Source organism: Phragmites australis, chromosome 6, assembly GCF_958298935.1.
Source record: "Phragmites australis chromosome 6, lpPhrAust1.1, whole genome shotgun sequence".
NCBI classification, from domain to species: domain Eukaryota; kingdom Viridiplantae; phylum Streptophyta; class Magnoliopsida; order Poales; family Poaceae; genus Phragmites; species Phragmites australis.
In genome coordinates, this window is record NC_084926.1 from 13,482,492 (window position 1) to 13,505,731 (window position 23,240).

The following is a 23,240-nucleotide window of genomic DNA, read 5'->3' on the forward strand; positions in this document are numbered from 1 at the left end:
TCTCATTATTTTCATTCTGTTTACGATGAAAACACATTTTGATCCTATTGGGAATGTATTTTAGGAGTATGTACCTACCACCTGCAGCTAGCTACACTCACATTAGATATGGGACGGAAAGCAAATCTCAACTTTACTTGCATGCATCCATCTAATACATGACCCGTAGCGGCAGCATGCATGTTTCCTCTCTCTAGCTCTCTCTCAGTTTGCAGCTACTAGTATTGATGAGCTTGCACTTCCATTAGTGCTTTTTCTTTGCATATAAGTACTAAGTTACTTTTAGCCTTGATTTCACTCGTCGCATCGGACAAAAGCAGATGCGAGTTGAGTTTGTGTTGCTCAAAGATAATGCACGCTCAAGTGAGAGTTATTGCGATGTCAGGGTGGATCTCAGGGAATCCTGTTGCACGTCTATGGAAAGCGTCTGCCGACAGAGAGAGAAACAGCAGTGTTGTCATTTCATATTTCAAGCTCTGTCATGTGGTCACTTTGTGTCTAAAGCATGAGTCAGGATAGATGTGTTGTCATTTTATGCATCAAGCTCTGTCGCGTGGTCACTTCGTGTCTAAATCATAAGTCAGGCCATAGTATGAACATATCTCATGGTTTGAGCCTAAGTACATTAATATTATCAATTGTTAACTTTCGACAAAATTAGAAATTATTTGCTAATTTAAATGTATATTTCAAAATACCTAATTCACCATGTAGTCTCAAAGGCTATGGGTAGCTTTAATACTTAGCCTTGTATCATTGATCTCAAGATGTATAGTGCACAGCTGTTGAATATCTAGATCATCTCAAGATGACAGTACAAAGTGGTGACGCAAATTAGCGGAAGAATGCCAGTTGTGTCAGTCAATGCTATCAGGGTAAGATGGTTGTCATCTCCAAGGTGGTGATGAAAAATTGTAAGGATAGGTACAAGCAAATTCACTATCATTTTTAAGCTCATCAGTGTCTTTAGGAGATGGAGGCCTCAGAGGGAGGGGTGGTTGTGACATGACATCGTCATCGTCGTCGTTGTCATCTTGAGAAATCATGGTAGGGGCACGTCCAATTTCCTCGTTGGTTGTACGCCTTCTCGATGTGGTACATAAACGTACTCTTACAGTGTTTCTTGAATATTCTCCTATATTGCTACGGGAACGTCGAGGCATTGGTGGTATGAAATCATCATCCTCACCGTCCTCGTCATTTTCTAGTTAAATAGTAGAGGGCACCTTTGTACCCCTTAGGTTCACTGGTCTTCATCATCTTCTACGCGAACTATACATCAAACCCCCGCTGAAGAGCATATACATTACCAAGAAGTCTAGGATGTCTTTGTTGATCAACTCTGTGTCTTTCCGAAATGCCTAACGCAAAAGAGAAGCATTTAAATCAATAGAAAAAGATAAGTATTGTGACCAAATAGAAAATAACAAACTTGAATATGGGATGCATACTGATAAGATAATATCACTATTTTTCTTTGCCTCATAGAGAAATCTAGTACAGAAGGATGGTAGGCTAGTTCGCACACCCTGAGATACCTTTGACGCCGCTCATGCAAGAGGGCCATTAGGTCGTCGGTGATTACATATTGAAGTGGAGCGGTTAATGCAGAACAGAAGGGTCTTGCATACACTTTGGACACAGCTTGGATTAGATTGTTCTCTTTGAAGGGATCATCCTTCCCTTCAAGTACAATCTGCAATGAGACATTAAATGTTATATCAATCATTGTAGGTGTTCATGAAAAACATGTTCTAGAAGATCCTGTTATAGATTTGTTGATCCTTGACTGTAATGTTTTGGCTCTATACCAAAGCATGAATCCCTGATTATTTAAAAAATATTAAATATCATAATTAATATGTAACAATGATTAAAAATAACTAATAAATAAAATTATGTGCAATAATTTTTTGATAAACATTAAATAAATTAAAAATTATTACATTAACAATACATTGAATAAGACATACTAGAGATGACTAGAACAATAAAGCGAATAATGCATGTGTCATGAACAAGTACAAGTGTACCGAACAACAACACTAGCTACTCAACGATGACGATGCCGCACGCAATCCCCAGAAATGTAAGCGTCTGGCGGGTGTATGACCCTCATCTGCTCCGATGGAGTCTGGTGTGCTGAAGGCTCACCCTACTGGTACCACTGTGAATCCTAGATGTATCGGGATAATAGGGTACTATCCGCTGAGGAGCTCGGTGAAGTTGACGGCTTGCATTACATCAACCCGATTAAAATCTTGCGTGTCGCTCCATTCATGCCTCTGTTGTGTGCAGTCAATGATATCATCTTGATGAGTTGATACTACAGGTGGATATGTTATCGTAGTCTGAGGAGGTTGTGTCCACTGTGGGGGCTGTGAACCCAGTGTACACTACTCAGGCTTAGGAGCCTGTGTGCACTGCTCTGCCTCAGCACCGGAACGTGACACATGATGCTCTGCAACTGAAGATGCCTCTCGCGACTGTGCCTAAACGGGTTCCCCATGGGCATTAGACGAGCACATGTTGTGGGAGGCATAGGACGGATCCACGGATAGTATGTCGTACCCCCTCTAACGTGGAGCACAACCACCTAGACCACATATAGTGGACAACAAACGAGATCCTCTCGTCCTTATGTAGTCCTTGAGAGGGTTTCGATCCCTTTGTGTTGATGACTTGCTTGCTTCCCTATAAGCTTGCTCCGCCTACATATGCATCTTGTACGCCTCTTAGATCTATATAAGATGAGGGTCATATCAATAATACTGAGGTTTAACCAATGAAAATCGTTAGAAGTATCGCATCACTTACCACAACATGAAGAAGGCTGGCATGATCCTCGGGGAAGGGTCTGGGGGGCGCTTCTACAAGTATGTTGAGTAAGGTGGTACGCGTGCGCGGATGGTACCACGAAGGGTACTACCAGTATGTGGTGTCGTCGTATTGTTCAGCATGATATCATGGGGAAGGTACTGGCACCACCTATCGATACCTGAACTATCTTTACATGGTTAGGATAATATGCTCCCATATTATTCATGTGCAACAAGATGTATCTGATCATCCATAAACCTGAGTCACGTAAACAAGAATATGCGATGAACCCTCCAGTCGCAATATCGGTCACTCATGATATACACCATGGATCCCACTTCACGAGATCACCTAGGAGTAGCTACTATAGTCTTGCCGCTAACTCCATCTCAGCTTGACATGGATCCACCGATACTCCATCGTAGACCTCATGTCACTGCAACACCGTCAGAGATGAGGACTAGATAGTAGCTCTTGCTCACTCAAGACCCACAAACCGGAAGGTACTCCTAACTCCATAGTTGTAAGAGGTGTAGGTAGCCTATAACAAATCCCTTCTTCCTTGATCGCTGGGTTACAACACATAATCCTCTGTAGGTTGCAGAAAGCACAACAAATCTCTAATTGTAAGATGTCGGTTCATAAGGACGTGACACGAGCTGACTCGCTAACCATACAATATAGAGGATAACATAATCGCTTTCTGTATTGCAGAACATAATGTCTCCCAGTAGGATATACATATACACCTTATAGTGCTGCATAACTGTAGCATCGCCCATATCTGATGGTAATAGATCAAACTGTGACAGGCCATGAATCTAGGACATGGAGAATCCAACATACTTCATGTCATATTACACATTAAACCTACCAGATACAAAGGTTTAATGAAACTTGAATAACACTAGAACATTTAAAGTGCATTACATAACAAATAATTGCACCCTCAATCTAACCCTTCCACTGCTCATTTATTGGTCGCGAAACTACTAACATGGTGCCCCTGGTCGGCAGCTGTCGGAGGATTAACTCCTGTCGCAGGGATTTCGAGAGACCCCTTTTTAGAGATTCGACCGGGGGGATGATCCTGAATAAGTTCGTCGGAGAAATAAATGGAGTGAAAGCAACGGTCGGTGGTGGGGGATGTCGACCTAGTGCGAGAAGAAGTAAATGCACCGGAATTTAGACAGGTTCGGGCCGCACGGGGGCGTAATACACTACTCCTGTATGGATGTAATAACTGTCCTGAGGAAGTCCCTTAAGGATGTTGCTGATTACAAGAATATGGGCCTAACTAGGAGCTTGAGGCTCCTTGTTCTTCGGCTGGGACTGTACCTTGTGGCTTGTGTCGTTGGATTGGTTCTCTTGGTCTTCCTTGTCCTTGGATTGTTGCTCTCTTGTTTTTCGATTGCCCTTTCTCTTCTGTGTGCCGGCTCTTTTATGCACTCGTCGGCTGTGACATGCCCCGAACGTGAAGGAGGGGGGCACAAGTTCCAAGACGTCATGACTGGGAAATGCGTCATCATGTCTTCTAGGTGAAGTGACCGGGGGTGAAAAAAACGCCGCACGCCCGGTCACCTGTCACCATTAACGCCCGGGTAACGGGCGCCGTGGAGAGGACCCACCGGGCAGCCGCAGAGCGACCCGGCGTGCCCACCCTGCCTTGTTCCTCTGCCACAGCAGAGCGGCAGACGGAACGCCTTGATCCTTGCGATGTTATCCCGAGACAAGCCGGATGATACGGGACGGGACCCGTGCAATTAATAGCCCCACGCCTCTCTGCCAAAACATGGCAGGAACTGACACCGCGGCGGGAGCAGTTGGAGATGTCAGGCCACGCACGCTCATTAAATGCGACCTCGAACCTCTGATTGATTGACACCTCATCGGCGGGTCCCTCGGGGGCCTTTCTGGGTCGTCGGGGCACCGAGTGCTCGGGGGTACTGTTCACCTCCCCGAGCACTCTCTCCTGAGAATGCCTATCCTTGTCCTCGGGGTCCGGGTGCTCGGGGGTACTGTTCACCTTCCCGAGCACTCTCTCCCGAGCACTCTCGCACGATCCTTCGGGGAACCGAGTGCTCGGGGGCTGCCACGTCCAGCCCCGAGCACTCTCTCCCGAGCACTCTTACGCGGACCCTCGGGGAACCGAGCGCTCGGGAGTTTCCACATGCAGCCCCGAGCACTCTCTCCCGGAACTTAGCTCTTCTGATCATCGGGGGACTAGGGCGCTCGGGGGTGACCGGGCACCTCCCCGAGCACTTTCTTCCCTGTACTTAGACTCTGTGGATCATCGGGGAACTGGGGTGCTCGGGGACCAGTGACTGTAGCCCTGAGCACCTTCTCCCGGGACTTGAACTATTCTCATCCTTTAGGAGGGACCTCGTGGGATGGAGCCATGTGGCGGATGGCTGGCCGGGCCGCGGGACTCAGGGACCCCCGGTTCCTGATACACCAACAGCAACCCTGTCAGTATGGCCACATCCCTTAATATTATGGTCATCTCACCAAAAGGAAAGTAAAACATGTGCATCTCAGAACGCCGCCGGTCGACGAGACTTGTGAGCAGTGTTGTCTCAATCGGCGGGAGAGATGTCCTGCCACCGCTCACCATGGGAGCTCTAACCATCATGAGTGCGAAAGGCAGTAGTCCTGCCCGTGCGAGTGACTCGTGGAATCGAGGGTCTAACTCTTTAATCGTGTAGAGACTCCAGGCATGCAACAGAAGTAATTGCAAAAGTTTCCAATACATATTGTCAATAAGTAACAAATTATCATGGTAATTAAAAAGCATATATAATCGTTGTATCTGCTACTCTATGAAAATCATCATTCCCCTATCGTTCTCGTCGTAGCACTGCTGAAGAAGGCCAGGAAGAACACTATGAGCCATGAAAATAATTTCAAACTTCATGGTTCAATAAAAAAATATCATCTGTGATGTGCCTTATGATATATTATAAAATAGGTAGTACAACTAATAGGTGAATAACAATTTAGAATACAAATCATGTCTGTGAATAACTTCATAAAACAAACTAAATTGCAACAACTCTAATCCAATATAGTACGATAGTGGCATGATAGTTTATTGTTGGGTCGGACAAGTCCTCCTATCATGGTCAGGTTGTTTGTAAATTTTACATTTGTGTAGACCGTCAACATCTGCTACATCCATGTCACCTTATAGCCTCGTGGATCTAGGCTTTACAGGATTCGTGTGTCGTGCTCGGGAATAAGGTAACCACTTAGGCCCATCAATCACTTTGTAGTTGCTTCTGATGTTAAAGAAACACATCTTTGGAAGCCATGCGCTTCTCAATGCATCAATCGTGAAGTACAGTGATACATATTGTGATTCGTCATTGTCGTCCATATCCCTGCAAACGGCGAAGATATGGTAGCACGAGATATGGTGCAGTTTTGGCTTATTGCTTGTGCACTTCACCTCGTGAGGTCTAAGTTGATATTATTGCACGACGTCCCTTGCACTATACCCTGAAGCATACCTACGGCAACACATGACCTCGAATTCATTGTTGGCCAGGTCATAAATCATGGTCCGATAAAAAGTGTGTCTTGTTCCTCCTTCTGAATATGATTTTCTCCACCTTAGGAGTGAACCATGTGTTGCACTTCATAACAACATTACCACGGTCTCGAAAGTAGTTTGCCATTTTATGGAATGTGAGCTCAATAATGGCACATAGCAGGAGGCCTCGTACACCCTTTAAGACATTGTTGAACACCTCAACTATATTCGTTATCATGATGGTATACCTAACATGGAATAAAATAATTTTAGAAGGGCTATTTGTATAAGAAACGGTAAAATACGATTATTAAAATGATATGTGCTAACCTGGCACTGTCAGTGTCATATATTATGATCCAACGCTCCGCCAGCTTTCCCACTATCCATTGGCTAAATATAGCACGTGAACGACTAACGATAGTTTAGCCCCTCACCATTTGAGTTCGCAGATGGTCCTCTTGTGCTTGCTACTCTGCCATCATTTTGCGAGTGGTCTCATTTAACTCTCTCTATATCCCGTTGAACTTTGCATGCTGGTTCTGAAGATACAACCCTTTGAATCACTTTACAAGAGACTTGTTGCGGTACCTTATTTATAGGTTTACGCCTCAGTGTCATATGCACCAACTTCTCTCTACATCAGGCCCTGCAATGAAGTAGTGGTTATCATGCAGCTTGTTCAACACATGCAGAAGGCCTTTGTTGCAGTCTAAGATGATGCAAAATCGTTCCCTATTGTCCACAACACGTGTCCTCACCAAGGTGAGAAACCACAACCAACTATCATTTGTCTCACTCTCAACCATTACAAAGGCAAGAGAAATTATCTGATTTTTTGCATCATCACTGTCATAATGGTATCATGATACTTGCCGCTTAGAATGTGTCATCCACACATACAACTAGCCTGCAATGTCTGAAAGCTTCGATGCATTACCTAAAGGATCAGAATAACCTAATAAGGTATTGGTCAGTGGTGCTGTATGACCCATTATCTAGCTTGATTGGCTCATCCATCATGGCTCATTAAGTCGCTAAATTCGTCATACCAATCTTTTGCGATAGCCTAAGAGCATACTTTGAAGCTTCCAAACAACATCTTTAACGACTTCTGTTTCTCGCCACGCGATATGGTAATTGATCAGTATACCCGTCTTAGTTTGTACTTCCTCCGTAATCAATTTTGGCGACAAATATATATTCGTGCCAATAAGGGTGATGAGGAGTTGGACTATGAACATCGCATCAACACTGTGGCTCATATTTCTAACAGTCTTTTCCTAGCATGTATGTGGGGTATGTTTACTGATCATAAAATAATTCTCATATTTCGGCTTATGTGCTCATATGAAGTAAGGACAATTTGGTTACTTGATGCACCTGATCTCATACTCTGTAGGGTTAGACCGGACGTACTTTTATTCTTTTCTAGTAATTACAGCATAGTTGCTAATAAAGTGGATGACCTTATCCCTATTACGAAACTGTTGTCCGACCTGGATGTGATTATTCTAGTATCCCTAGTTAATAAAGTGTTATACTCAACGATGACATAATCCAGCAGACCAACACCACGAAAGTACTAGATCGCTGGCATCAGGTTATCATTGTTAGCAACTTCTTCATCCCCACTACCATCGGCTTTATCTTGCACTCCAGCTCCTTCTGTACCAGAACTGTCCTCCCCGACATGCCCTACCTCCTCTTCATGCATCACCTGCTAATCTGATCCTTCCACGCTAGTCATTGTATTATCTTGCACTAGTCGTGACACTATATTTACGTACACCTCTATTTCAAAGTTCCGCTTTCAATGCTTTGCGTGAGTACAAAGCTCATGCATTGTTCCTTCACATCTCGAACAACGTATGGGCAATGGCTATTTTGAACAAGCTGTGACCGCACACCCCCTAGAACAACAATATAAGACTGCTAGTTCAGACGCAAAAGCTCATAACATGTGATTCAGGCCATCTAGGTCAATAGGTAGCTCAACCGTACTCTCTATATGATGGCAGCTCTGAATTGTTACAAACCTCCCGTACAAAACAACGAGACATTCTTCATAATAAATATGGTAGTCATACCATATCTGTTAAATAAATGTACATATAATAAAATAACTACTTAGATATATGTATGATACGTAACTAATTACGTCTAATGATAAATAATAAGTAAATTAACCATACAAATTAAATAGTACATTACTTAACGATGCTAATTAAATCATCAATATTGAATTCAAATGAAAAAAATTAATATTTAACATTGAATTAACATATTTAATGAACATCGACTAAGTATTAATATACAACTATTATAATTAAATATTTAATAAACATTAATAATAATAATAATAAATATTTACTGAATAACTAAGCAAATAATCAAAGTACTCTAATTTATCAACTTAATATAATTAAATAAATGTAATTGAACCGATGATACAATCTAGTTAATCTAATTACTATTACTAATCTAAGTATTAATTAAATACGTAATCTAAGTACATACCTAAAAGAAAGGGAGCGCTCTCGAAGTGTTCAGCTCTCGAAGCTGCTCCTCGCGTTGCTCCTTCTCTGCTCGCACTGCTACTCCCTTTCTCTTCTTGCACTGTTGCTCGTGTTATTGTTCCATTCTCTTGTCGCGCTGCTGTTTCTCAACTGAAGCCAACGACCTTATTTTATTCAGCATTGAAAGCAGCACGAGAACCCCCATTTGTCATAACCTACACCGAAAGCAGCGACAAGACGCGACGTGAGCGCAACGTGAGCGGCATGCGGTAGGACCCAGCTATATTTGGCACATGAGGTGCCGAATACGATACTGTACATCTTATTTAGTACATCATGTGTCGAATACAGTGGGGTTTAGGCACCTCATGTGCCGAATATAGTGCAAAGTGCCGTGTTCAGCACATGAGGTGCCGAAATCGTCTGGATCCATCCTTTTCCGGTACACGGTGTACCGAAAATCCGTATTCAGTGAAAAAAATACTAAATATACATGCTATATTTACAAATACGATATCATATTGACTTTTTTAATATAATCTGATATATTATCTATTTTTAATTTTTATCGCTTTTAAATGAGCAACTCTCCGTAGATACGATAAGTAACTTGCGGCAGTTACTGTGTCGGTGGTTGATTGATTTCACAACAAAACAAAAGTCGCTGCCTTCTATCTCTTTGCATTACCATCTAGAGGCTCAGATACTTTACGGGATTCGCCCGTGCTCACGAAGTTCGCTACTAGAGTGAAAGCAGGTGTGAGGACGATTGGTACCAGGACAGGAGTGATAGTAGTGGCAACGGCAATACTTTGAGAGCTGAAATTGATGCTTCTGTCTCGTGATTTGTTTGATGCTTGGGTAAACGTGAACGGCAAGCGCATCGAAGAAAGCAATTACTACTCCACTTTGTACCGTCATCAACACGTAGTGGGAAATCGGTTCTGCGGCTCGCCAAAAGTGGCACAAGAGTCGTCGCGTCGTGCCTTCCCGGGGGAGCATGGAAGCGCTCCGTTGCCGGCCGATCGAAGCTTCTGGGCTCCTTCGACTTTCCTGAGCCAGCCCCGGCGAGTTTGCTGAGCCGTCTCGGGCGTTTTGGAGCTCTGAATGGCAGCACTATGTATATGCGTGCGTGGCTAGACTCTTTGGATGGGTTTAGTTATGAACAAATTTTATTTAGAAGGGGAGTATTTGATTGATTGTATCGATTTGAATGAATTAAATTTTTATTTGGTTTATTGAACTTGAGTTGAGTTTTTATTTGGTTTACTGAATTTGAGACCTTATAAATGAATATAAAAATTAAAAATGTAATTGGTTACTCTTATAAAATTATTTTATGATATTAACAAATAAACCTATTTTTACGAGTGAATGCAGAGTCGGTATCTATGAGGTCAAGCTATAGACTGAAGCTCGAATCAACCTTTGTTCCCAACTCAAAATAAAAACATATATTTAGGCTCTTTTTTCTACTTCTACTTCTAATTCTACTGTTGCTAGAAATCAGAATAAACAGGGATCTGTAGAAGTGGTTTGTAGAGAAATTAGAAGGCTGCTTCTAAGAAAAATAAATTAAAGCTAAGAAACTCACTGAGAGATGTTTTTCTGAGAAGCTACATGCTAAAAAATCAAAAAATTATTATAGAAACCAATTAAATATTTTCAAAAATAACTTTATCTTTGGATAAATAAAAATCACAACTCCTCAGAAAATCATGAAAACAAATACCTAAATAAACAAACCCTTATACTTACAAAAACCAGACTATAATAATAAATAAATATAACCAAACGAGTTTTTTTTTCAGGGTTCTACCTATCCACCGGCCAAAACGGGGGAGACGCGGGAAGCAAACACACCGACCCTGCCTTTCTTTCTACACGAGTTCGCGCTGTTTGCTTTGCGATTGCTTGTGATGTGCTACGTGGTTGCTGCAGTACAGGCCGCGTACAATCAACAGGTCCTCTGGGCCCACCCTACAGCAGCACGGATCATCCGCGGCCGCGCAGGCGTGGGTCCTCCGGTGGGTCCTACAGTTACTGTACCGAGGTACTGTATATGGGGACAGTGACTAGTTAAATCTAGCAGCTCCGTTTGATAAGAAAAAAGGATTATTTTGACAACTAAATAAGCTTTGAAGTGTAATAGTATCTACTACCGTATGCTATAAGGAATTTACATAATACTTCAAATGCAAAGTTTCCAACCTACTTCAAAAGACAGATTTGGCATGCCATTTTGAAACGTTCAAATCTGGTCACAAAAATTTAAACAGTAAAACAGAATGCAAATATTTTCCAGTGGCCCACGAGTATTTAGCAGCTACTTACCAAGGTTTACGTTACCGACCGGAGCTCGGTTACCGGAGCTCTGGCGGTAAACGAAAAAGCACGATTACCGCTGTAACCATTCGAATTTTCAAAAAAAAAAATGGAAAAAATTCATTTAAATAAATTTAAAACTTGGGAGAAAAATCACGATTTTAGCTGATGGTGGACCGGTTACCGAGCGATTTTCTCGATTTATCGAGCGGTTTTCTCGAATTTTTTGTATTATCGTTAACCGTTCGATTTTGTTGGTTACCGTTCGGTTTTCTTGATTTTCAGTGGAGTTCAAAAAAAAACTCAAAAATTATTTCAATCTTGTAAAATCAATAACTAATTCATCTGAGCTTCAAATCAAGTGAAATAAATTTTGTTAGTTTCCTTGTAATATGATCTACATGATAAAAGTATTTATACTCATAAAAAGGTTCAAAATTTTCTGTGAGAAAATATATTTGTTAAACCAAATTAAATGTATAGTTTACTCTTTGCTAATCCAAAAATCATAAAACTATTTTTTTAGTCTTCTTACATGATCCTATGTGTTTTAAAAATACATGAACTCACGAATTAGTTATTGTAACATGCAAGATTATGTAAATGTGTTGCGACTAGATTAATTCATAACTGATCCATCACATCTCAAAAATTAGTGAAACCATTTTTATTAGTTTTTTATACTATAATTTACATAGGAAAAATAATAGTAGATATGAAAAAATTAATTATAATGATGTTTTTTAACATATTCACTTTATGCTTGTGAACTTTGTAAAAATTATTGAAAAATTAATAAAACTCTAAATAAAGTAAAATCAATTTTAAAGATCCTATTAAGATACGTTCTATACAAGAAAAATATGTGTTTGCATGTTAAACTTTTCCTTAATATGAGTTAATAACTGAGTCGCACGCTTCACTTTTTTCATTTTTTTTCAAACTTCCTCTCGATAGAATATGATGCAAATGACATTATTTTTGAAATTTTTTTCACAGAAAGTCTTAGAATTGTGTCTATTTTTTTAGTATTTTTTTTTAATTTTTTTGAATATTTTGAATTTAAATTCGGTTACCGTTCGGTTTTTAAAATCGAGCCGGATCGAAATAGCCGATTATCGTAATTTTTTTGGTTACCGTTGAATTTTGACCCTGCTACTTACCCTGCAAAATACAGCAATGACAAGAAGAACAATTGTGGGCCCATATGCACTTCTTAGACCATCTCCAACGGTTTCCCTTCAGGGACCAAAATTCCTTCACGACGGGATTTTCGTTCCCTTCAGCGCTCCAACGGTTTCCCTTCACGGTTCCAGTCACGACGGGATTCCCGGGGCCATTCCCTTCAGGACAGGATTATCTCTCCTTTCCCTTCACGATTCCTCTCGAGGGGAAGCTGTTGAAGATGAGAGAAAATAAAGAGAATGAGAACGGAGAAGGGAATCGGGAAGAGAACGAAATGAAGAGAATATGGTTGGAAATAATCTTAGAAGGGGCCCGGCCAATAGTAAAAGGGCCACACCTACGGCCGCACAATCAGCGGGTTACCGTCCGGCCGATCACTTGCGTGCCCCATTCGCCTTATCCCTTCCGCTCCACGGGTCCACCCTTACACCCATTCCCCTACCCACAAGCCGGCCTCGGGCCATCGCCACTCGAACCGACAGACAGGGCCCATTCGTCAGCGAAACTGATGCGTCGCCCCGCGGGACACGTGGACCTCACGCGCCGCGCCGGCTCTCGCTGTGACAGTCCCCCCCCCCCCCATCACCCCACTTGCATTTTCTCCCTTCCTATTCCTTCGCTTCCCTTCTCCTCCGCTCCCCCGCGAAAACTAGTCAGATATTTATGAGCGCAGCCGCGGTTTGGTTGTCCCTCTCGCTCTCGCGTTCGCAGTCGCAGCTGTGGGGTTGAAGCGCGAGGGGGATAAACCCTAGCCGGGGCTGTCCTTGGGTTGGTGGCGTCGGCGGCGGCTCGCTGGTCTCCCCGTGGGTGAGAATTCCGCCCCCGGTTGGTGGGTGGTGTCTCGGTGTTTGATGTTACTGTGGGGCTTGGTGCAGGGGGTGGTTGGGCACTGTTCCTTTCCCTCGATTTGGTGAACTTTTTGCGCTTTTGTTGGGGCTAATCTATCTATCGTTTTGATATATATATTTTTTAATTTGAGGGTCGGTGACGTTTGGGAGGTTGTTGATCGGCTCTGAGTTCAGTTGAATTTGGGTTGGAGTTCGATCGCTCTGGTGTTCTGTGAAATTTTCTGGGCGTGCTACTTAGCCGGAGTTCTGTTGTTTGGGTACATGCAGGACTGTTGTTCGATCCTTAGAATATGGTTTCCTATAGGATAGTACCGGTGAAATTGTGATGGTTTTTTTTTGTTAGTTTCTCTCAGTTTCGATTTTATTTGGGATTGTGTTTTTTGGTCAGTTAGGATACAATGGGATGCATGATTAACATATTTTTATCTTGTTTGTTGGTTAATTTATCTCAGATTACTCATCCACTGATTATAAAAGTTAAAAAACCGTATGGTATGTTCATGTTGCATCAGGTGGGTATTTGAGCCACCGTCGATTCCTCTAAAAATATGTTCATGTTGCAGAATGGAGTGGGAGGTGACTAAGGCTGCCTTGGGCTCTAACTACGCCACAAATGAATGATAGGACAGTCGCAGTGCAGCTACCAGTTTTCGAGAACCAAAATCGTTGATACCAAGAAAGTGACTGGTTTTTGTTCAATACTTGCACCTCAATCATGGGTGGTGTCTGCTCCAGGAAGAGAAGCCAATTGGTGGATGAGGGCGACACTTTCCAGACATCCCCAAGGTTCTCAAAGACCAGCAGCTTGAAATGGCTGCTGCTTGCACTGCCCCACACCAATTCTGATGTCTCCCGCAAGGGGCAGGGGAAAGGGTCCACTCAGTGCCCGTCCCTCATGGAGCTTTGTGTGGCTAGAGTCTGCAAGGTAGTATTGTGGCTACATGTGTTTGAATTTTGATACGGAATGTTCTTTCTAACCAGAAGTATTTGCAGGATATCGACAAGTATTCTAGTTTCATGATGCTGCCGAGGGATCTCAGCCAGCAGATTTTCAATGAGCTGGTAGAATCAAACTGTCTTACAGAGGCATCGCTTGAAACTTTTCGGGATTGTACACTGCAGGTAAGATTTCAGTTCTAATAAGTTTAGCTTGCCAGTAGGAGCTTGCTCATACTGTTTTCCCTCCAGAAAAAAAAGATAATTATTAGCTTGCTAACAAGTATAGCAACAATTGGATCCCGTGAGATACATGCCAAACTTTAAAGGTGGAATTTAATAGAAATAATCCAGTACTGTTTAGCAAGTGGCAAATGGAACTGCTTCCATCAAAGTAAGATTTGTGTTCTATTAAGTTGATTAATTGCTCTTTCCTAATTTGGAAATTGACTAAGTATTTAAACACATCTAATTTGAAATCTACTTTTTATTAAGAATGTCATCTCACAGTAGCTTTTTGTTGCCAATGTACATTTTCAGAATGATTCTTGTGGTGTCTGGTGTATGATAATATGATGGCAGTTCACTTGTGAGATAACTGTTCTTTCATATGTCTCACTGTTAGGACATTTGCTTGGGGGAGTACCCTGGAGTGAAGGATGCTTGGATGGAAGTAGTGGCGTCTCAAAGGCAATCATTGTTGTCTGTTGATATTTCTTGCTCTGAAGTAACTGATAATGGGATATATCTTCTTAGAGATTGCTCAAACATGCAAAGCTTGGCATGTAATTACTGTGATCAAATCTCCAAACATGGCCTAGGAATACTGTCAGGTCAGTCACTTGTTCCTTACCGAGTTTTCTGATGACCTCGTCTTGGGAGGATTTAAGAATGAACTTAAAACTGTTGCCAGTCCTGCAAGACTAATCCATTACAATCAAGTTGGTTCTGGAACGGCTCGTTGTCGTACTCCGTTATGTTGATAAGTTCAACCCTGACCCTTACCTTGGCTTATTGGTAGCCTTTCCAATACAATGTTCCCTTTTTTAAGTTGAGTTCTAACCTATTAGTCAATTAACTTTTTATTTTTTTTGAAACTTGTATTTTGTTATAATAAATCTTCATTCTTCTAAATCTGCAGGGCTTTCAAACCTGACTTCCCTAAGTTTGAAGAGAAGTAATGGTGTTACTGCTGAAGGAATGAGAGCATTTGCAAGTTTATTTAATTTGGTAAATCTCGACCTTGAAGGATGCCTAAAGATTCATGGCAGCTGTGTTCACTTAAAAGGTACCTCTTCTGGTCCTTCCTGAACTTCATTTACATGCTTCTGTAGGTAGCTATATTTGATCCTCTGGAGTCTTCTTTTCTTTCACCATGTGGTGATGCTCTCTGATCCTCACTACCGATCTTGTCTTGTCTCAGCTTTGACTACTTTCGAGTTGTCAGTTTGGTATATCAGTTGCAGTTATTGTCTCTAAATTTGACTACTTCTCGAATTGTTAGTTTGATATACCAGTTGCATTTTTTTTTTTCAGACCTGAAAAAGCTGGAGTCACTGAATTTGAGATATTGCAATAATGTTGTGGATTCAGATATCAAGTATTTATCAGGTAATAGCATATTCATTTGTTTGAGTTTCCCTCTGATATAACATATGGTATCTGTCAGACATAACCACTTATCTTAATGGAAACTAAAATAGTGTTATTTTTAACAGCAAAAGGATCTAAGATATCCTTCCCAATTCTTCATCTTTGCAAGGCTGACAAACATCATTCTTTTTGTAGATCTTACAAATTTGAAAGAACTGCAATTGTCATGTTGTAGGATCACAGATCTGGGTGTATCTTATCTTAGAGGTAAACAGGATCACAGATCTGTGCTTTGTTTAGTGTTTTGATGTCTATTGATGACCTGTTTTTAACTATTTCTCTCTAAGTCGATCTAAAGCTTGACAGGTTCCATTTTTTGTCATTTTTTTTCTTAAGGCTTGTCGAAGCTCACTCACTTGAACCTAGAAGGCTGCCCAGTGACTGCTGCTTGTTTGGAAGTCATTTCAGGTATTGCATCTTTTCCTGATAGTGTCTCGTGCCACCGAGTTTTAATAGTGTTTGACGTCTATTAAAGGTTCATATTTTTTCCGTTGTTTGCTTGGGTCATCTGCTCTCAGAGCTCTGTGTCACCTCAGTTAAGGCGCTGATTTCCTATGTTTTCTCTTTTTAGTTTCGTCCCTTCTTTCAAATTATGTAGCACTAAAGCTCTTGATTTATGTGAGACTGGCATAAGAGATTGTATGAAAGAGTGTCCAATCATTGGATAAATATTGCTACAAAAAAAATGTCGAGTTTTCAGAACAATGTGTAGATGGATGAGGCATTTCTCGCAGAGGTAGCAAAAGGTGCTAGGTTTCACTTTAAGCATGCTTGATTTATTCTGTTTATTGTAAATGAAGTCTCCTGGTAATGCAGAGCTAAATAGCTTTGTTTAGGACTCAGCTCTTGCAGATGAGACCTGATTGCCTAATTATGCTTTGTTTTGCACTGATCTTTGATCTATATGGGTCGTTGGTACTAGTATAGTTTTCAACCATGTGTGCCTGGTAACCTGTTGAGGTCCAATTATTGGGTTGTCATTGTAGGTGTTAAATGCATCCCCTAAGCAGTAGTTGGTTTGGTCTGGAAGATATCATAACCTCATGGATCATTCGCTTTTGTAGGATTGGCTTCATTGGTTTTGTTGAATCTGAATCGGTGTGGTATCTACGATGAAGGCTGTGAAAATTTTGAAGGTAAATGAAATGCCGCCTGCTGACTTTTTCTGAACTGTGGACTAGTGCAGTTTTCACAGTATTCACACAAAAATATTAAGGAACAAGATGGAAGGAAGTTGCATCGAAGCTGGAAGGATGTTTATGATAGACTGACACCAATTGGTTGCAAAAAAGCTTTTGTTTCTGACACGAAAGTAGTTTAGAATCTCTCACCTTTTTTTATCCATAGTAAATGATTACCTGTATTTGTTGTTGAGTTGAGATAGTTACGCTCGTTTAGTTGGCCACTGAGCATATATTGCCATGATAACTGCTTTAAGCCATTGCTGTGCTTTTTTTTTTTGTCATGCTTAGTAGTTGTTTAATTCATTGCCTACTGCTGCTTTGCAGGTCTTAAGAAATTGAAGGTTTTAAACTTGGGGTTTAACTATATTACAGATGCTTGTTTGGTGCACCTGAAAGGTAAAGACTATGGCTATCTTGTTGTAATGTTGTTCAGCACTTACATCTATCTTTTTTAGATTTGAATGTATACATAAGAGTCATAGACAATGCATGTTTCAAATTCATATCTGCTTGATTATTTAAGTGCACGCATCGCTTGACCTTGCACACTAGTATCACCTCATTAGATTATCTAGTAGTGATATTTTCTTTCAAGGGCTTGAGTGAATGTTGTTCTTCGCTAATAAAATGTACTGCTACCATTTTTTATTTCATCTTGCTTATGCCTTGATCGATAAGCACAGAAATACCCTTGATGTCGCTAAATAATGTTTATCTTAAAGTGATGGAAATGGAAAATTGTTGGTGTTTTGAATATCAAAGTGCTGAAACTTATTTTCCTTCAAAAAGGGTCTTAATCCTTTTGTTATGTATGTAAATTTTAGAAAATACATGCATCACAGGCAAAAAATTGTTTCAAAAACAAAATTATAGAATTGTGGCATGAGATTTCCACAAGGCACGGGTATATTTTTGTGTCATGCCTGTTGCTGTTGACTGATGATCTCCCTGTTACGCTTCATTGCTTTTAGAGATATTTAGAAACCAAAAATCATTATAGAGTAGAACTTTGATGTGGTAAAAGTTAAGTTCTTGTGCTCCTTCGTTGCTTCCAGAATTAATCAATTTGGAGTCCTTGAACTTGGATTCATGCAAGATTGGTGATGAAGGCCTATCACATCTGAAAGGTGAATTACATTTTTCATAAGTCCTCAGACTGCTACAGCACTTTAAGTACCATTCTTTCAACCACCTTCATGTGTTGTCTATCCATTGCTCGTTAATTAGCATCAATGATCTGCTCTTTGTTTAAAAATACTATATATATTATTCAGGTTTTATGTTGGCTTGTATCTATGAATAACTGCCCCTTCGATTGCACTTAAAGTTGTTTTAGAACATTACTTGATTGTAATCAAGGGTATGCTTTGCTTTTCTTTGCATGTGACAGTATGAGCCTATGTTATATGCAGGCCTTGTGCTATTACAAAGCTTGGAGCTTTCTGATACTGAAGTTGGAAGTAATGGACTCCAACATCTATCCGGTTCGTCTTGACTTTTGACATAAGTTTTTTTAGTTCCATCTTTTTAGCAGTTTTTTTTCCTCAAACACGCAGGAGAGCTGTGCATCATTGCATTAAGAGAGGAAAAAAACAGTCATGCAAGCCACACTTGCACCCACAAAACACTCCTGGTATTACATAAATCAGCGCACCTTTGACACAAGAATGAAACGACCCCTAAGGAACTGACATAATAGTACGAAGCGATGTGCAGCAGTGCCGACCCCTTAGCTCCAGCATCAGCCCACATTTGGGCCTCCTCACCTGCCTTCTGGAGGACGGCGTGCACACTCGGAGCCGCACCATTAAATAGTCACTGTGATGCTTCCGAATCAGCCAAGCGCCCAAAATCACCAAGGAATTGAATTCTTTTTGCATTGGCTTCATAACCCTAGCGCTTGCTTGCACCCACCAATTGCAGAATATGTTGTCGCTGGCCTGCAGAGTAACATCAAGCACACCAAACCACCTAAATAGGGAGAACCACACCTGTCTAGCAAAGAGAATCCGTTAGGAGATGTTGAATTGTTTCACCCAGCTGATCACAAAGAGGGCAGCTCACATGATGTGGTAGTCCCCTCCGCGCCAAACGGTATGATGTCCAACATCTATTGTGCACCACAAGCCATAAGAAAAATTTGCAGCACGCCGGAGCCCATGATTTCCATGTGTTTCCAAGGTGCAAAAAGGGTAGCACCCTGAAAATAAGCAACATATGCTGACTTAGTTGAGTACTAGCCGGATTCCGAATGCCGCCATTGATGCACATCTTGGACACCCAGCAATAGAGTGATGTTAGAGATCAAATCCTAAATGTCAAGATACTCGAGAGGGCAGCCACCAAAGGAGCACCCTGAATGTCAAGGACCCAACATAGGTCAATCAAAGCCTCCTGCACCGTGCGCCAATTCTTGATCTGCTTGGGCACAAGAGCTGATAGGTTAGGGGCCAAGTCACAAATCGCCTTCCCATCCACCCATCTATCGGTCCAGAACATAGTGTTACTCCCATCCCCAGCAGTGGTTATCACCAAGATAACAAACAAGGCCTGAACATTGGGGTGCAGCGACAACTTGAAGACAGCCCACAGCCTGTCCGGCTGCGTTTTTTGCAACCACAACCATCTCATACATAAAGCCTGGCTCAAAGAAGTAAGATCATGAATGCCAAGGCATCCAAGATTGCGTGGGCAACAAACCTTCCGCCAGGCGATCAAACAATGCCCTCCATTTACCTCTTCCTTTTCCTTCCATAAGAAAGCGCAACGGAGTTTGTCAATTGCCTTGATTGCCCAGGAGGGAAGATCCAAAGCGATGGCATGGTATATAGGGATCGAGGTCATGACCACCTGAACTAAAACCGAATGACCAGCTCGGGTCATCAGCACTGCCTTCCATCCGGGTCGCTTGTCTGCAATCTTATCAGTTAGTAGTTGGAGCTGCGCTTTTGTCAGTTTCTTGATTGAGAGCGGCTGACCCAATTAAGTGCAAGGGAAAGCCTTGATTTCACATGGAAGATACTCTAGGACCACCGACATCTGATCATCACTGCACTGAATTGGCGAAACACTACTGTTTTGAATGTTGTTTTGAGACCAGAGGCTGTTCCAAAGAGCTGCAAGGTGACCTTGATCATTTCCAAATCACCGGCAACCGGCTGAAGAAACATCACTACATCATCCGCGGACAAAGACACGTGGTGCTGCAGATTCCTTGTAGATAGCGGCTGTAACAATCCCTCGGTGCTAGCTTGATGAATCAAAGCATTTAGCACATTCATGACCAAAATAAACATCATCGGAGACAATGGATCACCCTGCCGCAACCCCGTTGATGAAAAATCACCTCCCCAGGGACACCATTCAGCAGCACTCTAGTAGTGGAACTAGATAATAGGCTGCACATCAAATTGCACGAAATTGGTCCAAAGCCAAGATGATGGAGAACCTCCAATAAAAATGGCCAAGAGACATAATCGAACTTTTTAGCAGTTTGATGTGATGGAACCCTAGACATGGTAGAACTCTTGATAAAATTTAAATCTGACATTTGATTGTATAAGACTGGGATTTCCTGCTTTGACAATTGACACCAATGTACTAATGTGTGTTTTCGCCAAAAGGAAAAAAAATGGTTTAGTAGTGGATGAGGCAAAGTTGCTGTATGGAACTGTGACAATCAGAAAAACTATATGGAAACTGTGTGACAATTGAAAAAACATGATATATGTGTATATTGGAGTTCTAAGTGCATCTTCTACTTGTTTTATTATGCATATTTTTATTTGTTCTACATGTACCATATCGAGTAGCATGGTTATGGTTGTTGGATACAATGGTTTTTTCTGAATCTTTTGCTGAAGCTAAAGACTCAGAATTTCTATGTTTACCTTCATGTTCTAATTATGTGTGCTATTCGTGAATGTTTTATTGAGCAACTTGTCAAGATGTGCTCTACTTTCAGTATGAGTCTATAACTGTATTGTTTCCCCATATAAATCTTTTCTAATGCTAATTCTAAATTGCATCAGAAGCCCTTTGGAGTTGTTTTGTATTAGCCAGATATGCCTCTGCTTGCAATGGGCATGGGAAACATATTGATTAGGAAGCTTTCCATAATTTCATTTTTTGCAGGTCTTCGCAATCTACAAAGCATCAATCTCTCGTTTACTTTTGTCACGGACATTGGTATGAAGAAGATCTCTGCGTTGAATTCACTCGAGTCAGTTAATCTTGACAATCACCAGATTACTGATGTTGGCTTGGCAGCACTTACAAGTATGTATCATACAGCGGTTGTTCATGAATGATCCTTATTTGTTCCGTTTATAGTAAAATAATGATAATGAACAGAGGTGTTATACTGATATGTGCTAGTTGGCACTGATATCTTGACTATAGTCCGTCACATTCTGAACTTTGCATTGGCGTGCTCTTGTGGTTTATCAGTTTGTGAAATTTTATTACATGTTCTCTTTTGGGCTCAATTTTTTATCCATTGGTTGTTGCCTCAGCTAGGATTTGTAATGTGAGGAATATTTGGCTCGATCAATTTGCATGGTTGTTATATATGAATTCTCCATTGGTGATCTGAGTTGTTGCAAAACTGGGTTCCAATACCACTTGATAATAACTAAGTTTGATTCATGGGGGTAATGCAGGTCTCACCGGTTTGACTCATCTTGACCTTTTTGGAGCTCGCATAACTGACTATGGCACAAACTGCTTCAGATGTAAGAGCATCATTCAAAATCGTATTTAGTTGTGGGATTGGTTGTGCATAGCTACAAATTTTGCATGTGCTTTATCCAGAGACTACTCATCGTTAATAGTTTGATTTTTCAGTGTAGAATCTTCTTAAAGAATACAGTGATTCAGTATCTAGTACTAATACCAGCCTTATTTGGGGAATCAGTTTCATGGAACTCAACACAAATTGGATAATTTATTACAGTTCATGAAACATACGCTGTTTTAACAAACTTGGCAATCTTTGTGAAAGATTTGTCTATGTCTGCTGTAAGTTGGTTGTTGAGGTCATATAATACAGAATGATAGAACTAGTTGCCCTGTACATAGTTGGTTATGGCTGGACCTTGTTGTGTAGGCTATCTTGTTAGGTGGTGTTATTTAGGAATCCTTGTTTCCGATTTGAAAATCGTTTTGGAGAAATATTGTTTGAAATTAGTGCCATTTTCTATAGTCGAGCAGGCCGCATCACTTGACATGATTCTTGCTATTGCAGATTTTAAGAATCTTCAGTCTCTTGAAGTCTGTGGTGGGTCAATTACCGATGCTGGAGTGAACAATATCAAGGATCTGAAAGCTCTGACGCTCCTTAATCTTTCTCATAATGTTAACCTGACGGACAAAACATTGGAGCTGATTTCTGGTACGGTTCTTGTGTGTTAACATAAGCTCATCCGGTCATTCCTTTTTGTTATGCCTCTGCTTGCCTGTGTATCTGCGCTCTCTTCAAAAGTATCATGGCCATCCGTTTCACAGGCTTGACTGCTTTGGCCTCGTTGAACGTCTCAAACTCCCGGGTGTCCAATGCTGGTCTCAGGCACCTGAAGGATCTGCAGAATCTCCGCTCGCTGTCGCTGGATTCCAGCAGAGTCACAGCAAGCGAGATGAAGAAGCTCCAGGCGACGACGCTTCCTTATCTAATCAGCGTGCGGCCTGAGTAGTTTCGCTCCCGATGCCTGCTGTAAATAATTATCAGGATGGAGCAGGCTGGCATGTAGATATATTTGAAGAGCCTGCAATGTAGGGAAATGAGTTAGTATTACTATTAGCGTGTGGTGGTCTTGTGCTGTCAAGGAGCCCTTCGTTTCGAGATACTGGAGATTTGGTAGTTGCTTTGCTCTCTGCACCCACCTAGGCGCGACGGGAAGCTAAATAGCGCTTCCTCGCCATCTGGGATGCTAATGTGTGTTGAACTCTATATGCCCGTGTTACAAATGGAGTTTAGAGTTGGGTTTGTGCTCCCAAGAATACGCCAACCACCTGATCTGGCCCAGCGATATTTTGCAGAACACGAAATTAGGTTGAACTGACCTAAATTTGTTAAAGTTAGCTAACCCTAGCTAATCTTGATCATTAATCGCAACAGAAACAGAGTTTGGCAGTATAGTTGCTCAACTCAACATCAACAAAACTCGCTGTATATGGTGTAGGGCGTGCTGCGCAAGGTTCAACCAAGGCTTGCCTAGCAGGGTCCCGGGGAGCTAGCTCC

At 41.5% G+C, this 23,240-nt stretch overlaps 1 protein-coding gene across 3 annotated transcripts; it reads left to right on the top strand.

Annotated features, from left to right (window-relative positions):
- Positions 1-12,984: 12,984 nt before the first annotated feature.
- On the top strand, positions 12,985-22,999 carry LOC133921773 (uncharacterized). Of its 3 annotated transcripts, none has more exons than XM_062366791.1 (16): positions 12,986-13,188; positions 13,793-14,154; positions 14,223-14,351; positions 14,791-14,998; positions 15,307-15,453; positions 15,702-15,776; positions 15,954-16,025; positions 16,155-16,226; positions 16,883-16,954; positions 17,327-17,398; positions 18,058-18,129; positions 18,415-18,486; positions 21,137-21,280; positions 21,664-21,735; positions 22,248-22,394; positions 22,508-22,999. In XM_062366791.1, the coding sequence occupies exons 2-16, from the start codon at positions 13,945-13,947 to the stop codon at positions 22,690-22,692; spliced, it is 1,749 nt and encodes a 582-aa protein (XP_062222775.1). In that variant the 5' UTR covers positions 12,986-13,188; positions 13,793-13,944; the 3' UTR covers positions 22,693-22,999. The 3 variants fall into 3 exon arrangements, with proteins under 3 accessions (XP_062222777.1, XP_062222775.1, XP_062222776.1); XM_062366792.1 differs by lacking the exon at positions 12,986-13,188 and adding an exon at positions 13,343-13,486; XM_062366793.1 differs by lacking the exon at positions 21,664-21,735 and having other exon boundaries at positions 12,985-13,188.
- Positions 23,000-23,240: the final 241 nt, after the last annotated feature.